This window comes from Podarcis gaigeae, assembly GCF_964106915.1.
Source record: "Podarcis gaigeae genome assembly, chromosome: 2".
In the NCBI taxonomy this organism is placed as follows: domain Eukaryota; kingdom Metazoa; phylum Chordata; class Lepidosauria; order Squamata; family Lacertidae; genus Podarcis; species Podarcis gaigeae.
This window is the reverse complement of record NC_139679.1, coordinates 61,650,650-61,670,016: the sequence shown is the minus strand read 5'-3', so window position 1 is coordinate 61,670,016 and position 19,367 is coordinate 61,650,650. Positions and strand designations below refer to the sequence as shown.

At 41.3% G+C, this 19,367-nt stretch overlaps 1 protein-coding gene across 2 annotated transcripts; it reads right to left on the bottom strand.

Annotated features, from left to right (window-relative positions):
- Positions 1-254: 254 nt before the first annotated feature.
- WNT8A (Wnt family member 8A) lies at positions 255-16,814 on the bottom strand. Of its 2 annotated transcripts, none has more exons than XM_083728608.1 (6): positions 16,777-16,814; positions 9,023-9,056; positions 8,666-8,804; positions 6,926-7,051; positions 6,452-6,594; positions 255-3,534 (listed from the first exon to the last, which is right to left on the bottom strand). In XM_083728608.1, the coding sequence occupies exons 2-6, from the start codon at positions 9,035-9,037 to the stop codon at positions 2,965-2,967; spliced, it is 993 nt and encodes a 330-aa protein (XP_083584734.1). In that variant the 5' UTR covers positions 9,038-9,056; positions 16,777-16,814; the 3' UTR covers positions 255-2,964. The 2 variants fall into 2 exon arrangements, with proteins under 2 accessions (XP_083584734.1, XP_083584733.1); XM_083728607.1 differs by lacking the exon at positions 16,777-16,814 and adding an exon at positions 9,174-9,823.
- Between the last annotated feature and the right edge of the window lie 2,553 nt (positions 16,815-19,367).

Genomic DNA, 19,367 nt, shown 5'->3' with positions numbered 1-19,367 from the left:
GCTGGATCAGGCCAAAGGCCCATCTTTGGTCCAGCATCAGGCACCCATTAGTTATTATCCTTTGGAGCCATGTGGTCAGACCTACTTTAAAATATCTGGCATCTCAAGGGGGAAAGTAGGAATTGAGAAATAGCCAAGTTAGCTGTTCTTTGACACAGGTCATCTATCAAATATCTAAGATGGCAAATGGCTAACTTTGTGGGGGGAAATAGCCTCTTGAGGCACCAAAATAATCAGCTGAATCCAGGAAGAGATCTGGAATACACATTTAATCAAGAAGCCAATTTGGCTGAAGCCAGTGTCTCCTCTTGCCCTCCCAGGCATGCATGTCTTCAGGTTGTTTATAGGAGCAAACAGCAGGGAGCCCACAGATACATTCACAACTGCCTCCAAGTTTTCACTTATACTCTCCAGTTCAAAGGGTTAATCTTGTTCCTTAGAATAAAGAATTTTGCAACAAGCCCTGATATTTACCACATCAAACACAATTGGAGCCGGCATTGTTTGAAGAACATTAGACAATAGACAAATTAAAGCGACAAGGGAAATTTACTTTTACTGGGCCAATGTTTGCAATCTAGTATTCTGCCCAATTTATATCCTAAAGAAAAAGGGACTGTTGAGAGTCACTGTCTGGCTTAATTTTGTGGGCTGCTATCCAAGCCATAGCAACCCTCTTCACCCCCGCTTCTTTTTAAGGTAGCATTATTGTGTGTGCATAGGTATATAGCTATCTCCACATGGTACACACAGAGACTTTAAAAGTAAGCTTTAAGCAGCTTTAAAAAAAAAATCAAAAAGAAAACATTCGGTTTATTTAAAAAAGGGTTTATTGCAAAATAATATGCAAAATAAGCCTCAGCTTCACTTGTCTTATAACAATCACTTCAAAACAGGACATGTTGATCAGCTACCAAAGAGCACCAAATTGATAGCTGCTGAATTTATTGTGATTTTAGGTGGCAAAGGACACCAAAGCACACCATTTCGTCTAGAAATAGGGATTTAAAAGTTCCTTGGTTATCCACTGCAATGACTTTGTGAAAAGTATACTTAAAATGCATAGAAGGTAAAGCATAATATTGTCCACGAAGCCACCCTTGTGGTGGTTGGGGAAAGTAGGTGTATTCTAACTGGGGGGGGGGGGTAATATGGCTTATTTTCAAGTGAGGTGGTAAAACTGGATCTTTGCCATACCACTTCAGACCCTGGGTAAGAGCTCCTCTGACTGAACACTTCTCCATACAGAAATACAGCTTGCATACAGAAAACTAGTATTTTGAACGAAGTCTGCATGTGAACCTTTTTCTATGAGATAGTTTTCTGTATGAAATTAATGTTTTTGGTATGAAGAGATATTCTGCCATGTGAGCCTCAGCACCACATGCAGTGTGAAGTGTTTAGCCCAGACATGTATTCCCCCCACCTCCAGCTCAGGGAGAACTAGGGACTCTAAATTCCTCACATCAAAAAGTGCATATGTTTCACATTCTAAATATATATATATATATATCTACATTTGATGCACATGCAGCATTACAAAGAAGCTGCTTCTTTACACTTTCCTGTGAATTCCATTAGATACATTCAAGAATAAACATAGTGTATGTTGTAAGGATTCAGACAACCCATATTTCTCCATCAAGTGTTATTTTGGTGGAATTTGCATGCAACTGGGTTGCCTGAAGGGGTGAGATACATACATCGTATACATGCAATAACATGCACACGCAAAAACCTACCTTGTTGAAAACACAATGGCCATTAAGTCCCTATTGCTTTAGATCCCACATAACATAATTCCGTCATGATCTCGTCACATGGTGGGTGTGAAAATCACTGTGCAACAGTTTACACGTTCAGATTTCCATACACACAAGCAGCTGTGCTACTGCAACCACATGAGAAAATATTAATGGGAACCAAGCTGCACACAAGAGAACAATCAGGCATTTCCATAATAATGGCAAATGATTTTCCCTGACTTTGTAAACCGGACCTGGGAAAATTTGTTCTACAAATTTAGCTTTGACAATATTGAAATCTGAACTTCATACCTTTGCATTTGGTACTTCTAAAAAGGAAGGCTTTTCAACCAGAAACAGACAATAAAGTGACTACAAGTGCACTTACAGCTAACTATGAAGCTTTAGAAGTAAACTGGAAAACCTTGGAAGTATGCAATCTAAGCTTAAGGAGCATACAGGTAACTTGCATCTTACGCTTATTTAACTTACGCGATCACAGCTTTGTTTGGGGAGGGAGGGGGATAAATAAATAAATAAATAAATGGAGAGCAGCAGAAACCCACTTTCCATTTGTATATTCCCCTCACCCCACCTACGCAAAGCTGTGATCCCCAGCTTTCGGAAGGCAGCGTGAGGGCTCTCGGGCTTTAGCTCCCACTGGGCTTTGGGAAGTGGGGGAAGGGCTCTAGGTCCCTGCCAGAGCCCTTGCGCCACTTTTCTCCTTGGGGGGCCTGGTTCTGGGGGTTCCTAGTTTTATTATTTTTTGCGTATGTGCGTGGATTCCTGGAAGGTATGGGATATGTAGCTATCTTATTCCAACAGCCTGTCCCTCTTACAGACCAGAGAAAAGTTAAAACACTCAAAAATCCCAGTTTCCAGCCTGGACCACAGATCCTTATAATATTGGGATGCCTTATAGGGCAGAATATTGCTCTAAATTGTGTGAGAGTAGGGAAATAGGTACCTGAAGCAGAAGTGGCGTGCAGTATATTATTGTGGGGGATGGGGAGCGGCAAAAATACGTTAAATGAGTACCAGTTTTGTTCCAAATATTGGTCAAATTGAAGATGTGTCCAGAATAAAGGGGGGGGGAGAGAGACTTGGATAAGCATGGTCCAAATATATAAAGCTTTTCTGGATACTCCAAGTAAAAAAATACTGTATGCCTGAAATGTGATCATTTAACAGTTCACTGGAAGGCTGTCATAGGTAGTAGTTAGACAGCTGCTGGTTTGCGTCCTTTGTTTCGCCTCCGAGTGTTATTGGAGGAAGAGCTGTCTTGTCTGGAGCAGTAATGTTTGGTGACTACTTCTTTGCACTGTTCACATTTCACGGTGCAACACCAGATGAACTTGCAGTTGCAGTTGGTGACTGTTTCTGTCTGCCTAGCCTCCGTTTTCAACCCACACTCTGAACAGAGCCTTTTACAGCTCCGCTTCTCCCACTGGGACAGGTTTGTACCGCCTTGCAGGCATTCTCGTCCTTCGGTGCCACGGAGGCCCAAGCTCATGTTTTTGACGCAGTAGTCAGAAGAGTCCTCCAAGTAGACAAGTTCACCGGATAGCAGGGTGCTGAAGGTCTCGAGTGTGATTCCACGACTGTCTGCACTGTTTGCCGCTCTCATTCTCTTCTTGTCTGTCTCCAGCTTCTGAGCCTGGCGGTATTTGATCTTCAGGTAATTTCCTGTCTCTCGAAAATCTGAAAGCTGGAGCCAACAGGTTTGGATGCTGCAGCTCCCTGAGACCCCGTGACATTTGCAAACCTTCTTCATGGTTGCTTTTACAGCCTTGGGTGAGAGACAGGAGAACAAATAAGAACACCAAGTCTGGAATGAGCCTGAGAAATGTGCCCTCTGTGCCCACCCCCCAGTTCCACACTGATGTAAATTGCAAGGGGCAGAGAGAGGATGTGGGCCATAACATTCAGTGAGACACAGAGAAGAGAAGCACCAGGCAAGGCAGCTGTAATAGTGGCCATTTTCATTTGCCCTTAGTAGGAGAAGCCAACAGGTGCCCTTCGGATGTTGCTGGACTCTAGCTCCCATCATTCCTGGCTGTGGCTGATGGGGAGTCAAAAAGCATCTGGAGGACACCTTATTGCAAGCAAAAGAGGACCCAGTGCAGGTTTTTTCCCTGGGGTACTCAAGGGTAAAGGTAAAGGTAAAGGGACCCCTGACCATTAGGTCCAGTCGTGACAGACTCTGGGGTTGCGGCGCTCATCTCGCTTTATTGGCCGAGGGGGCCGGCGTACAGCTTCCAGATAATGTGGCCAGCATGACTAAGCTGCTTCTGGCAAACCAGAGCAGCGCACGGAAACGCCGTTTACCTTCCCGCCGGAGCGGTACCTATTTATCTACTTGCACTTTGATGTTCTTTCGAACTGCTAGGTTGGCAGGAGCAGGGACCGAGCAACGGGAGCTCACCCCGTGGCGGGGATTCGAACCACCAGCCTTCTGATCGGCAAGCCCTAGGCTCTGTGGTTTAACCCACAGCGCCACACGCAGTATCAAAACCTCTTTTTTGTTATTAAAAAGTGTGGCACTTACTTTAAGAACTTCATAGTGAGTACCAGTACCTATTTTTCTAGAAAAAAAGCACTGCTCACACTTTAAAAAGTTGTGTACGAGAGGGAATTTAGGCAGGTATAAAGTGCATGATAAACAGCAAGTGTCTTCCTTCCCATCAGGGCTTAATTTACCCAGAATGCCCCTAGACCCCAATATAGTAGTAATTCTGGGGAAATTAAGTTAATAGCACCTGCAGCCTGAGCAAAATGTGCTTCCATTTATAGCCCTGGGTTTAGCACCATGCCATTAAAAGCTTTTTAATATTTATTTCTTAATAAAGGAAGCTGGTGACCGGTGATAACCATGTTGGGCTCACCATGATGCATGCCAACACCGGTCCTTGGTGATCGATATTTGGAATAATGCTATCAGAAGCTTCCCTACATCTTAAAAGTTATCAACTCTCATTCAGTATTTGTTTTCCAAAAGCTAAATTTCCTAATTATGTGGAGTTGTTTAGATGGAAGCAGCATGCCATCCAATCCAATGCATGTTACTCAAAAATAATTCCTCTGTGTTCAGTGGGGCTTGCTCCCCAGTAGGCATAGAATTGTAGCTTGAATTTTCAGTCCAGAAGATACTCAAGACTGGCATGTTTCTATTAGGAATTTATAGGATGCTAGTCCTTTGCCTAAGAGGTTAATCTTCATTGCATCCAAAAATGTGCTTAACAGAACAAACTGTTTAAAGTCATGTTATATATAAACAGAGATTAAACCAGAAATTTGCTTCTTTCAAATTTCAGTTGCATCACACTAATCAAACAGAACTGATCACCCTTGTGTAAAAACATTCCCTTGTTTTGAAACAGAGTGAGGAGGAGTCATGATGAGACTTGTTCAAGCCACTAGGTTGAACCACGACCAGAGAGCCTAGAACAGAAAACTGATCCACCTAACAGAGAACAGGCAACAATTTTGCTCAGCTGATTACGGGTCTGGTAGCCATATGGATAGAAGCAAAGTGTATATTTTTGTTTTTTGTGTCTGAGAACACAAACCAAGGTGGGGTTGCTTGTCTCCTGAAGGAGCAGTTTCAGGATGCTTCTGTATCCAGCTCTGTTGCTGGAGGCTCAGGTAGCCTCTGTGGCTACAAGTGCCTTTTACCAACTGCAGCTGGTTCGACAGCTATGGCCATTCTTGGACCAGGAAAGCCTTGCCACAATAGTTCATGCATTGGTTACTTCAATGCATTCTACTTCATTACTGCAATGCACTCTATGTGGGGCTCCCCTCGTGCTTAATCTGGAATCTGCTGTTAGTGCAGAATGAGACTACCCCTAAAAAATTTTTTAGGAAAAAAAACCCACTGCTCTTGGTATACAAAACTCTTAACAACTTGGAACCAGTTTACCTATGAAATCACTTTACCATACCTATGCCATACCTCGACCGCTTCAGCCAAATTGGTACTACTACAGGCGCCACATAATACCCCTTCCACATTTGTAAGAACTTGACTGCTCGGTGTGGCAGTACCTACAATGTGGAACTCCCTGCCTATTGAGACCTGTACTCTTTTTGGTGCTTGCTAAAAACATTCCTACTTAGACAAACCAATCGAGATGCTTAGAAAATGAGGTGATTTTAATCTGTTTTAGCATTTTAACTTTGGTATATTTTAAAGTAGGGTTGTACATTTTTCCTGATTTTACTATCTCTAGTTTTTGTCAACTGCTCTAAGGGTGTGTGTGTTTTTTTACAATCAAGCGGTCTATAAATTTTATGAAATAAATAAATAAATACATTTTTACTGCTATTTTCTTGTTTTGTTGCAACCAAATACAAATGAATACAATTGTAAGGGTTTTTTTGTTTTGGTTTTAAAGTAACCCACTGAAGTGGTAGTTTCTCCATCCTGCTTAAAACAATTAGGTATGCCCCATCTCTATTTCAGAAAATAAGAAGCAGGTAAAATTAATCAGGAATTCACCCTGAGGGCCTGATAAGGTGACTCTGCCTGCATTTAATGTTGAGCAACCCTTATTTCCAGTCAGTCCATGAAATCAGTGAGTCAGTCAGCTTATTCAGAAAAGGACAGCCTGAAGGGGCGACTCTCAGGTCACTCTTCTCTTTGGCCATTTACACATTCTAAAAGAAGTATTTTTCAAATGAAGACTACATATTTTCTCACTTACCAGTCTCCCTGCCTCATTATTGTGCAAATTCATTGAAGCTCTGGTATCATGCGCTGTCTCCAAAGCATCCACAAATTTTTTGGCGATTCTTTCACCAAATTCTACATTGTCACTGCAGCCTCCCCAAACCCATCCTTTTCCACCTGGGGGGACAAAAATAACATAATTTGCAAACTGTTCTGGTATGAATCTTCCAGCAGAAATGGGTTTGAGCACATGGAGGTATCACAGAAGAAACAGGGAAAGGGGTAGTAGCCAGGTTTGGACCGGAATGAAAGTAGGGGCTAAGAAATATAATTTAATTATAATTTAGTTTGAATTGCATCTTTCATGCTAGTGGGAAGCCAGACTTAGCAACCAAAAACAGCTGGCACAAAGCGTGGAGATGGAGATTCTGCCACCTAGAAGTGTGAAAAGCAAAGCAATACATAATGAACTCATACCAGAATTATGCCCACCAAGATGAGGTCTCACCTGCATGTCCCTTTCTTGAGTTATCGCAGCCACAGTTTTCAAATTCTCCCATGCTGCAGTTCCTGGTAAGAGTGTACATTACGCCAGCTGAGCTAATGGCATGAACAAAAGACGTCTCCCTGGTAGCTGAAAGAAGGACCAGTCAGCATCAGGAGAAAAGAAAAGAAAAGAAAAGAAAAGAAAAGAAAAGAAAAGAAAAGAAAAGGTCAAAATTGTCCCCTACATTTCTTCTTCTACTCTTTCCTGGTCTCTAGACCCCTTTTATAAATCCACTATAACATGAGCATTGATATATAATACTTGGAACTAAGCATTAGGTCAGGTTTTATTTTTCTGCACTAAGCATGGTCTGTGTATCACTAGCATCAGAGCATTATGGAATATATACAATCATTTAACACAGAAACAAAAAAGTCTATGATCACAACTTTTATATCCCAACTATTGGGCTGGTAAACTATCTTGCTTTAGAGTCATATCATACAGAGTTGGCATGCCTGTTTGGTGAAAGTACAGAGAAGGTACTGTTCTAAAAGCTCTTGGGAAATAAAGCTGCTGCTAATATTTATTTATTTTGCAGGTTTATATACCGCTTTATAGTTAAAAGCTACAGAAGCAGTGTGGAATACGATAAAATACCAAAGATACAGACTCAAACTAAAAACAATAAAACCATTCTTAAACAAAAATGTAGCCACCTAAATATGAAGATACAGTACTAGGCACTTCAGCTGATAATTATTTTCAGAAAGCTGGAGCTGAAACACCATATACTCTATTTCTTATAAAAACTAAGGGTACCTCTGGAGCATTTGGTACTCACAGCAGTTCACTTATTCTTGTATTACTGTTGAAGCTTCAATCCTATACCTTCTTATCTTGGAGTACATCTCATTGAATTCAATGGGATGTACTTCTGAGTAGACTGGCACAGAATTGCACCCATCCATTTAATGTATTATTGAATTTACATTCCCCCCCCCCCAAAGAAGTCCAGGACGGCAAACGCATGGGCCTTAAAACAGTATTATAAAATGAAATAACAATAAATAATAAAATATCAGAAATTCTCTAAAAACACAGCAGTTTTTGTTTTGTTTGTTTAGCTCTTCTTATTCTGGAGGTGGATTCCTTCCATTTGCATTTTGTAAGATAGTTTGACATTTTTTTTCAAACAAGATAAATAGGAAGAGAGATTGTAGCTTTAAAATAAATAGATATGTTCTTGGGTAAATCCAATGTTATTTTTTAAGGGGGAGAGGTCTCTCGGGGAAAAAGTACCCCCTGATCTGGAAGCACTTTCCCTGTTCTTCAGTGGTGATGGAAATGAGAGCCAGGTTGGTGGACTGTGAGGCAAGAGCTGAAGAAACTTTGCTTCCAATTTCCACTCAGCCACGAATCTCACTAGGTGACCTTTGGCAAGTTGCTCACTTTCAGCCTTACCTACCTCACAAGGTTGTTGTTGTTGTGAAAGGTAAAAGGAGTGCAAAAGAACTTTGTGCCCCAGCCTTAGCTCCTTAGAAGAAGGGTGGGACGAGATGCAATAAATGATAACTTATTCATTAAAAAAAAACCAACTCTGAATGTGTTCCAAAAGCATTTTCGTTTGTTCATTTCTTCACACATTCCAGGATCAAAGCCTGACATTGCCAAGAAGCCCACATTTCCTCATTAGAAGTTGCCCACCACAGAACCCAGACAGACCTGTCTATAGGAAAGGACATGCAGAAATCCACTTACCACTTCTCAGCTTATTGTGAGTGGAGAGTTGTAGGGTGCTCTCAGGACAATTCCAACGCTCCCAGGCAAACTGGTACTTACATTCTTCAATTCCACGTAGGGCACCAGCAGCCACACTGGACGAATATGTCAAATATGCCTTTAACAGATCAAAAAAGGGGTGACATGAGGTGTTTATTTTTTCTCTCTCAACCGCCCCCCCAAACATCCTTGAAACAGCCAGTTTCTATCCAGTTCCCCTCCATTCTGCACCAGGAATTGTAGCTTTGTATCAGCAGATGTGGGTACTTCATTCAAGCAGACTAGGTTGAAAGCTATTTAAACTCACAATACTGAAAAGGGGTGGGTGGAAATTACCTGGGTTCCTGACATCAAAAAGTTGTTCACGGACCTGAAGGAGGGAAAGAGAGAAAAACAACAATAAAACACCTCATTGAACAGAATTTTAAGGCCATCCTTTTTGAAGTGGGTGGCAACCACCGAGTAGCAGTGAGGCTTGAACTCCTACCATGCTGATATCCTGAAGATCTCTCCGTAAATTCCAATAACAGTAAGGATGGCAAAGGTGCCCCTCTTCATGGTGACTCTGTATTCCACTAGCAGATCCAAAAGCTTTCCCCCCCAGACAACATAGGCTTTTTCTAGATAGGAGCGGGGAGGAGGACACACAGCTAAGATCCTTTTTTTCTATGCCAAATGAGAGATAATCCAGAATAAAGAAAGTTACAGCAACCAAAATCCTAAGTTATTTATAAGCTGAGCTCCTGAAGGGCGTCTATTTGCTGCCCAATGATAAAAGAGCTTCTGATCCAATGGTTGAAAAGATAGCAAAGGAACCGCCTGATGGTGCACTTCAAAAGGCCAGGAGGCAGTTGCCATCTGAATCTCTGTAGTGATTCTGAAGAAGGGCAAACTTGCCTAACAATAGAGAACTTTTAATTCAATTAAGGGGGCTTTTGACTTTAGCTGAAGTGCACTTGCTTTCTCTTTTAAAACAAACAAACACCTCCCCTTCCTTAGCCAAGGTCTCTCACCACCATCTCTTCTGCCATTCCCCCAAAATCAGGATCTATTGTATTATATTATTTTTATTTTTTCTCTCTCTGGGGGGAAAATGGCTACAATGCTTGATGACTCCAATGAAGTCCCAATAGCCATTGCAGGAGCCATCCCACAGTTAATGTGCTGTGGATTTGGCCATAGACTTGAGGTTTCAGCTAGGATTTAAAAAAAAAAAAATACCCAAAAACAAGCAGCAGCAGATTCTAAGGCTTAGAACATTCAAAAGTATCAGTACCAGCTTTGACCAGGCACTTTGGCAATCCTGCTTTTACCCAATTAGTTTCTCCTCAGCATGCAGTAGCTTAAGGCAACAGGTTCCTTCCAGAAAATAAAAGCTGGTGATTGTACTTTTTTGCACAAAAGCCCATCCGTTCTTTATAACTTGACTTTGGACAAGCAGAATAGAGACCCTGGCAATTTCAGGGAATCTTCCCTTGCATACAAACATCTAAAGCAGAAGTGACTAGGAATTGTCAATGGACTTTTCTCTAGCATATGCAAAAGGAAAGTATTTATTAAGCTCATCATGCAATAGATTAGCTTTCCAGCTGCCACAGAACACTGCCTTCTGGGTCTATGGAAAGCTGTGAGTGGGAGCATCATTTGGCATTGGGGGGGAAATTCATTTTAGAGTGGAAGCCTATGCATGTTTGCTCAGAAGCAAGTGTTCCTTTGTTTAGTGGATCTAACTCCTGAAAGACTATTTAGTGAAAAGCTTAGCGACAATCTGCTTTTCTGAGTATTTTGCAGGATAAATCCTGTTTTTGGCTCCCTATGCCAGTATAACTATGATAAAGTTCACCTCTGTTCTTAAGTTTCCATCAAACATGATTTGTATGAGACGCAATGCCCATCCTATAGTTAGGGCAATATTCATTTGATTTCAAAAAACAATTAATATTTCACTCACCTGTTTATTTTCTTAATCACTCTGTGAGGCAGATGACTTTAATTCCCACTTTATGGATGAAAAAATGATACCGGTACTTATTTTTCCAAGATCACTAACTGAGCTAATGACAGCTGGGATATAAACCCAGGACTAGTACCACTTGGCTGAACTCCTAAAACAATTTACTCTGGAATAACATAACCAAACTTCATTAAATAACTCCAGAAAAAGTGGTTTAAGTATCTGCAATTAAACTTGTTCTCAAGGAATCTCTCTGCAAAAAAAAAAGTACAACTTTTGTGAAACAGAAGACACCACTTCTCATAATATGAAACCAGCCATGAAGTTTACTGGGTGACCTTGGGCCAGTCAGTATCTCTCAGTTTAACCTACCTCACAGGATTGTTGTGAGGTAAAATGGGAAGGAGGGGAACTATGTATACCACCTTGACCTTCTTGGAGGAAAGGTGAGATATAAATATGAAAACATACATATACACATACATAGAGTGTAAAATTCCTTGCCTATGAAACAAGGCATCACTGAAACATTCCACCAGATGTTTTGGTAGCCAGTTCCATATTGCAGCATAAGCCACATGGACAGGGCAGGCCCAGGGCTCCTTCCCTCTGAAAGACAATTTCCCCTTGACTCCAAGTTTATTAGCAAGCAATAGAAGGAACTTATCATCACCCAAGATCATGTGAAAGGGAAACCTGGAGCCAGTCTGGCAAAGCTGCAAACAAACATTTGCAACCAGAGGATTAAAACAGTGGGCTAGTGAGAATGTAATGAATGCAAAATACCTCTTAATGAGCCCAGAGCTTTCACAGAGTGAATGTATTCCTGCAGGGAAGACAAAACTCTGGCTGGAGTCACTCTCTTAATCATTAACATCCTGGGAAGATAGCTCTCCTTCCAGAGAGCCCGGGAAAGGGCCTGTTTATAATAAAGAGCTTGATGGGAACATGGCTGGCGAACCTGAAGAGGGTTTTCGCATAAAAGTCATTATTTAGCACCTTCCCCCCCCAAAAAAAATCGTTTTAAAAGTCTGAAATCCTTATCTATCTAATCTTTATGCTCTGTTTGTGTTCGTCCATTGCATTTTGCCAAAAACAATTACCTAATCACTAAGTACTTGAATAGTAAATTGTGTCAGAAATTCATAGCTGCAGTCGCATTCTGATAATATATCTTTATGAAGACTTAAGACTTCTAAATTAGATGTCTAGGAAGTTTCTGTAGATAAATCCAGACCCATTGGATCATCTATCTTAGTACTCAGTTTCAGTCTACATCAAGGGTTGAGAACTTATGACCCTCAATATGTTGCTGGACTCCATTTCCCATCAGGCACATCCACCGAGGCCATTGTGGTACCCAGCATCAGAAGGGCCACATGTTCAACTGAATATTCCTGCATTGCAGGGGGTTGGACAAGATGATCCTCAGGGTCCCTTCCAACTCTACAATTCTATGATTCTCCAGTGCTGTGTAAGAATCTGAACCCAGGAATTCAAGGAAGCTCAGCATGTTCGGGTCTCATCAGTACCTGGATGGTTGACCACCAGGAAACACCATGTATGCTGCCTAGATTTCCATTGCAGAAGAAAGGCGAAATATAAACAGTAATAAACTGAGAAGACTAGCAATAATGCCGACATTCTTCATAGCCTGAAGCAAGGTAAGTTTTGCAGAGTGTCAGATTTCATTGGAAACCCATCAGTCCTGGTTGCATTTCATAGACTGTTCAACATCAGTCAGACACTTTCAGTGGAATGTAGCTGACTCCTCTGATAAAAATGTTAACTGTTTTTGGTAAATTAATCTAGTTGCAATCTGGGCTTTTCACAGCCCTGCAGTGATGAAGTGATTAGCAGCAATGGGAAGCCTTGGAGGGAAAGGATAGTTTGTTTTTGGTAGTGAAGAGGGAGCCTACCTCTCATTCTCACAATGTTGTTGGGCAATGCAATGAGTTGCTTTTCCTACCATGGAGGGAAATAGTGGAGGCTTCAACTGTTGAATTTCTTCCTGTGGTGCAGCACTGAAAAAGCAGAAGTTCTCTGCCAGGGAAAAGGTGGCAAGATTATCTAATTGTCTTCTTAACAGGGAAAAACCTAACCCTATATCTACTGAAGATCTACTGAAAAGCAGCCTACTGACTAGGACAGGGGTAGAGAACCTGAGGCCCTCCTGATGTAGCTGAACTACAGCTCCCATAATCCCATAATCCCTGACCATGCTGGATAGGGTTGATTGAAAGTGGAGTCCAACAACATCTGGAGGACCACAGGTTCCTCATCCTTTGACTAGGATGATAATGGTATTGTTCTAAGTCAAATGAAACCTCCACATTTGGCGGGCCACATGTTCCTCACTCCCGCTTTAGAGTCCCCAACAATACAATAAAAATCAATAAAAGTGAATAAAAAGTGGTGAAAGTATAACAGCAGTCAGGAGTTGGGACATAATAAGTTTTACAGGGTAGTCCCCTGTACTGTATTGCCTAAATGCAAAAATATAACAGAGATCTTTCTCCTTAACTGCACCTTGAATTTTAGGTTATGAGGAATTGTTATATGCAGCTATACTGTTTAGTTGTGTTCATGTTGTACTGTATATGCTATTTTGGAATATTAATTGTTTCCTATAATCAAACAATTTTAAAAACTATATAAAAAAAGAAAAAATGATGAAACTACATGCAGCCATGAGAAACCTCATTCTATCAAGGTTTACTCATAAAATCAAAATAATTCCAATAGGAGCTACTCTCAGATAAGTGTGTCCAAGGTGGCAGTCTCACTGTGTCAGGGATATACAGTTGGGATAGTTGGCAGAAACTGAATAGAATGATAGTTACAACTATTCCGCTATGGCGCAAATGTGTGAAAAGTGGAGAGGAACATTTGAAAATTATATAGAGAGAGAGGGAACGCCTCCAAAAAATCCAACTTTTGCTCCCTTGCCCAGGCAGCAGATCGTACATTGCAAAGCTCCGCAATAACAACAACACCTGGGTAATTAGAAAGACTCTCCCCTTCCGTGAAGACATATAACAAGGCCTTTTTTTATTGAGTTCATCTGCATTGCTCTCCATGGGAGGCCAGAATACATCCCCTATGTGTGATGCCATATACTTTATTTGTACTGTATACAGAAACTCACAACTGGGTGGGGGAGGTTTCTTGGATGACTCATTTCCCTGCACTGTTTTGTTTTCAACTTAACCACTTGTAGTCACATATAATTGGAGATGGCTATCTGAAGACATTCAAGAGCAATGTGCTATCTTCCCATTTAAAGGCGCTAAATATGTGTTCCCGTATCCACTTACCTGAGAGGAGTCCCTGCTGAACTCAGTGGGGCTTCCTTCTTGGCAGATATTATAGAATTGCACTGTAATCAACCCTACATTCAGTACTATCATTTTAACATTATCCATTGTTTGTTTGTTTTTGTGTTTCTATATATATATATATATACATATAGTTTGTTCACAAAATATAGTGGTGAGGTGTAATTAATTTTATTAATGATGTGTAATTATATGGACCCTGAAGACGACCAGCTTGAAACACATGTTGGAAACCTAATTTTACATAAATAGTGAGCATTATACCTGCTCTCCTCCCCGCCCCCCTTCCTGTAGACTTTTGCCACAGTGAACATTTCCTTCTCAATTAGTATGATGCTTCTTTGGACTGAGAGACTCCCGCTGGATGTTTATAGATGAAATTGCTTTGTTGAATAGGGCATTTAAACACAACTTGTTAGTAGACAATCTCATGAATGGAATCCCTCCACACCCAAGCCTCAGAGGATGCAAGACAGGGGCAAGGTGGTCCTCCAGATATTCTTAGATTCTATCACACTTGCCAGCATGACCAATTACTGGGGATGATAGGAACTGTAGTTCAATACTGAAGGAGGGTCACAGGCCCTCCACCCCGATCTAGAAGTAAGGTGTGCAAATATGTGGCATGAAATATTTCACCCATCTCCTATCAGAATATATATCTAGTTCAAAACATTAGTTCAAAACAATCATTGGAACTTTCAAATATCTTTCCAAAGGCTGGACTTCTGATCTGAGAAATTTGCATCAACTCCCAATCTATTTTCCTGTGATTAATTTATTGGCACCAGGACATCCAGATTCCAGGTGTTTACAGATGCTGTGGATTTAGAATGACTGCTGACTCCCATGTTACTGCTCTCTTGCAGTCCAAATAGCAGACCTGGTACTAGTAGGGTTGTTGCAGATGGCACAAACAGCAACTGCAGCTCAAGGCTATAATACCGGTTGAGGTACTTGAGATATCTTTATCTCTCCTATCCCAGTTTATAATACTACAGTGTTAAATCAATTGGAAGGGAAGTTACTTCTTAGATGCAGAGTTTGGGAGAGCTGGCAAGGCTAATAGGGCAGGTGGAAGTCTTACTGTCTCCTTTCTAACAAGTATCCTTCAAATCTCCCATACATCATATGCAAAAAATTGAAACTGAATGTGTCTTTCTCCACAATTATACCTGCTGTACAATGAAATGCCTTTAGTTCTGTGACCATGAGTAACACATGACTTATCTTTGTTTGTCCCAGCAGTCTTAGGTCCCCAAAGAAGCTTTCTATAGAAATGTTATCAGCAGGAATTTGCAGCTTTGGGCTGAACCTTTGGGGATGGACTGAAGCTTTATGATAAGACGTATCTAGTGTGCAAATTGAATTATGTTAAACATTCATCATAGTAGGGCGTCTGATAGGTGGCAGTCTATAGCCTAGGGTCAGATAGCTATCAACCTAGGTAATGTTAGCAGGACACTACTAACATTAAACCCAAGAATGTTATTGTTTTAGACAATGTGAAGGACACCCCCTTTATTACAAAAAAATCAAAAAAAAATCTGACCAACTGACTGGCAGATATCCCCTTTATGCTTTTCCATAATGGACATCCTCTCTCTTCTCAGAAGGTTGCAATAAGCAGATAAGTGGCCTAACTGATAAAATCTGGGCACATTCCTCTGCAATGCTGCTACCCCAGTCACTTCTGTGTGAAATTCCTTGTAAAAATCATATGCACCATATTTACCAAATTCCTTCAGCTGCCGTGATGGCTAACCAGAAGCCCAGCTGCTGATCAGCCCCATCACTCACTTCTTTTTTTTAAGATCCCCCTAAACCCCACCAATTTTGTTAGTGACAGACGCAAAAAAGTAGGCACAGTCCAACACCCTGATGATGTAAATTACCCCCCTCCTCCCCATCAATCAATCTGATGAGTGAGGAGAAGGCGATTTGTATTACAATTACCATAGTGGAGATGGACTCAGCCTAGAGATTTAAACCTCTCCGTGGAGTTCAGCCCTATGAAGGCAAGGGAACAAATTGCCCCTCCCATGTCATCAGATGGATTATTTGATAAATAGGGAAGGGGCAATACTGATCTGCACAGGTCATCTGAGGAAGAGTGGTTGTGTGCCTAAGACTGAAATTTATATTCTCCTAACTTGAGAACAGCCTTAATTTATAGATGATTTTCAGGAAAGGGTGCAGAAGGGTGTTGATAACCACAGTGGCGTAGCGTGGGTTGTCAGCACCCGGGGCAAGGCAAGTAATTTGCGCCCCCTAACCCTAACCCCCAGATGTTGCGCCCGGTGCAGCCGCCCCCCCGCCCCCCCACGCTACGCCACTGGATAACCATCCTAGTGGTGTAGTAATAAAACTACTAGAGCATTTGCAAAAATCTTAAGCAGGTATGGTTTCAAATTGGATGGGGAACCATATGTTGAGCTTCCTGCATTGGAGCGGGTTGGACCATGGGCATAGGCAGGATTTTTGTTAGGGGGGCAGGACTTCTGGGGGGCAGAACTGATGTGATTGGTCAGTTAGTTAAGTATTTCTATTGTTTTACTTGATCCGGGGAGGGGCAGCTGCCCCCCTGACTACGCCCACGGGTTGGACCAGATGACCCTCAGGATCCTTCCAACGCTACAATTCTATGATTCTAATATTATCTCCTTGAAATTAATCAATAAGGTTTATAGTTTAATTTTTTTAAAAAAAGCTTGACCTTTTAAAATGTATTCCTCTCCCCAAAGGAGAAATTCAAAAGTGAAGTGTGACATTACTCTTACTTCCTGCCATCAACTTACCTTCATCTTTTATAATATGCAGAAAGCCCTGCTTAGAGAACCAAATGAAAAAAGCCGTCCCAGTTATTTTGTATGCCTTCGTGACATGACTCCGTTTGACCATCACTACATCTTGGAAGTGGAAGTAACCTATGAATCAGTATAATAACAGGTAGAATCCATTACGTACTCCCATTTCTTGTAGCAGAGCAGAGGTGGAACACATTTCCCTTGCCTCCACATGATTGCATCCTGAATTTGCATCCCACCCCCGCTGCCCCTGCCTAGATGTGTGGAGGTCCTTCCATAGTCTAGTCAAGAGCTACCTGTTCTCCCAATTCTTTTGGAAGAATTCTCTAGCCTCTCTTTTGATTAACCCTGTTTTGCACTGCTTATACTGCATGATCTGATTTTAAACTGCTCTTGGTTTCAATTCATATTTTTCTTATTACTGGAAACTGCTTTTGGGGACTCCTAGTGAAAAGCAGTCTAAAAGTCTTATACTTAAACTAAAATAAACAAATGTTTGAACCCACCCTCTTGGCACTGGAGTAAAACTAAACACGAAGCAGCACGATCCTGTGATTGTCTGTTCCGAAGCAAGTCCCTTTGTGTTTCATAACTCCTGTGTAAAAGTGCACGGGACTGCAGCAGTATAAGAACACGCATATTCTAGAGTGGTTTTCCACTTTCACAGAGCACCACACTTAATTTTTGTGCATAGAAGCCTTGTTTGTGACAGTTTATGGGGTGGGGGGAGGGATGCTACTGTTGCTATGAGCTTGTGTGAGTATCGGAAGTTGGGTGGGCTTTTCAGCATGGCAGTAGCTTTATATTTAATAATGCTTCCTTTAAAAAGTGAACGCAATGACAATGGCACGCTCAGTACTTCACCAAAAATGTACAGTGGTACCTCGGGTTACATATGCTTCAGGTTACATATGCTTCAGGTTACAGACTCCGCTAACCCAGAAATAGTGCTTCAGGTTAAGAACTTTGCTTCAGGATGAGAACAGAAATCGTGCTCCGTCGGTGCGGCGGCAGCAGGAGGCCCCATTAGCTAAAGTGGTGCTTCAGGTTAAGAACAGTTTCAGGTTAAGTACGGACCTCCAGACCGAATTAAGTACTTAACCCGAGGTACCACTGTACTGCCTAAATCCAGTCCTAGGACTCAGCTATACAGCTGCAAATAAGTGTGTTTTAAGTGCAATATACAATGTGACACTAGATAGCGATTGTGAGCCTTATGGAAAACTCAATTCATTTTTTAAAATGCTGTTTTAAAAAAAATATCAGTTTTTATATGTGTGTAGATTCCACCCTAAATGAAGTGTATCTTTGGAACATAGGAAGCTAAGTTAGACTACTTATTTATCTAGCTCAGTAGTGTCTATACAACTGGGCATTTATTTACTAAATTTCCATAAAGCCCTTCATCTAAGGATCACAGAGCGGTTTACAACATAAACACACACACACAAAAATCAGGTAGCAGCCTGATCCAAGGTGGCTTGAAATAGCAGCACTGCCACTATGCAAATATATGGTAAAAGGTTTAACTTAAAAAACTCTGCAAACTCGTGTTTAGGTTATAAGTTGGTACTGTATCTGAAAAAGTTAAAGATACCCGGTCTACACTGCCTGGCAGTGGCTTCCCAAAGTTTTAAACTTGGATCTTTCCCAGCCATGCTTCTAGATGCCAGAGATTAATCTTGGGGCATTCTGCAAGCAAAGCAGTTGCTCTTGAGCTATATGCAGATGAATCATTGCTGTTGTATTTTAAACAGAATGTGTAAGAACCCTGGAATTCCACATCCACATGGCACAAGTTAGGCCAAGGAATGTATGTGGCTTATTTTGACTGTTTTACAGATAACAATATTTGCTTTTTAAGTGATTTGTGCTTTCTAGATTCTGTGCATGCATGCGCTCTCTCTCTCTCTCTCTCTCTCTCTCTTTAGTAAAGAAAGGTCACAATCTGCCAGCCAGAAGTTCTTGGCCACCAGGCCTTATTCTCTACCCCGTAGAAGAATCCAATCTCCACTCCAGGTTTGGAAACAGTATATATTTTCTCTTCCATTCCTAAAACGTGGTTTGGAAAACACCTTGGACGATTATGATGATGGCTAACTACCCTCTTGTGGAGCAATTTAGTACTGCAAGCTCTACCCCTCCCTCTTGTGGCTAAAGCTGTTAAAATGTTGGCACTGAATTCTGTAAGTTTTAATGATGTGTCCTGTGAAGAAATACAGCACGTCCTTTTGTCTGTTCTCAATCTCTCACCGTTCAGTTTCATTGAATGGCCTTTGATTCTAGGGTTTCTAAGTAGAGGTTTGTCAAAAAAAGGTATCAGAAAATAAGTTTTTCATGTACCATGTAACAAAGAATAATAAAATATGAATTAAGCTTCTATTATTATTTATCGGAAGGCAAAGCCATCTGGTTCATATTTAAGTAGGAATCTGACCACGTGGGACATACCAAAGTTTCACTTTGGTAAAAAAAAGAAAAGGCAATGGATATCATAATGCAGTGACTATAAGTAAAGTAAAGTAAAGGTAAAGGTACCCCTGCCCGTACGGGCCAGTCTTGACAGACTCTGGGGTTGTGCA

Coding starts and splice junctions, on each gene's coding strand:
- WNT8A (XM_083728607.1), bottom strand. CDS start 9,244: ATGAAGAGGGGCACCTTTGCCATCCTTACTGTTATTGGAATTTACGGA. Junction 8,805..9,022: donor TTTTGATGTCAGGAACCCAG/GTAATTTCCACC, acceptor GATCTGTTAAAG/GCATATTTGACATATTCGTC. Junction 6,595..6,925: donor CTCAAGAAAGGGACATGCAG/GTGAGACCTCAT, acceptor TTGTCCCCCCAG/GTGGAAAAGGATGGGTTTGG.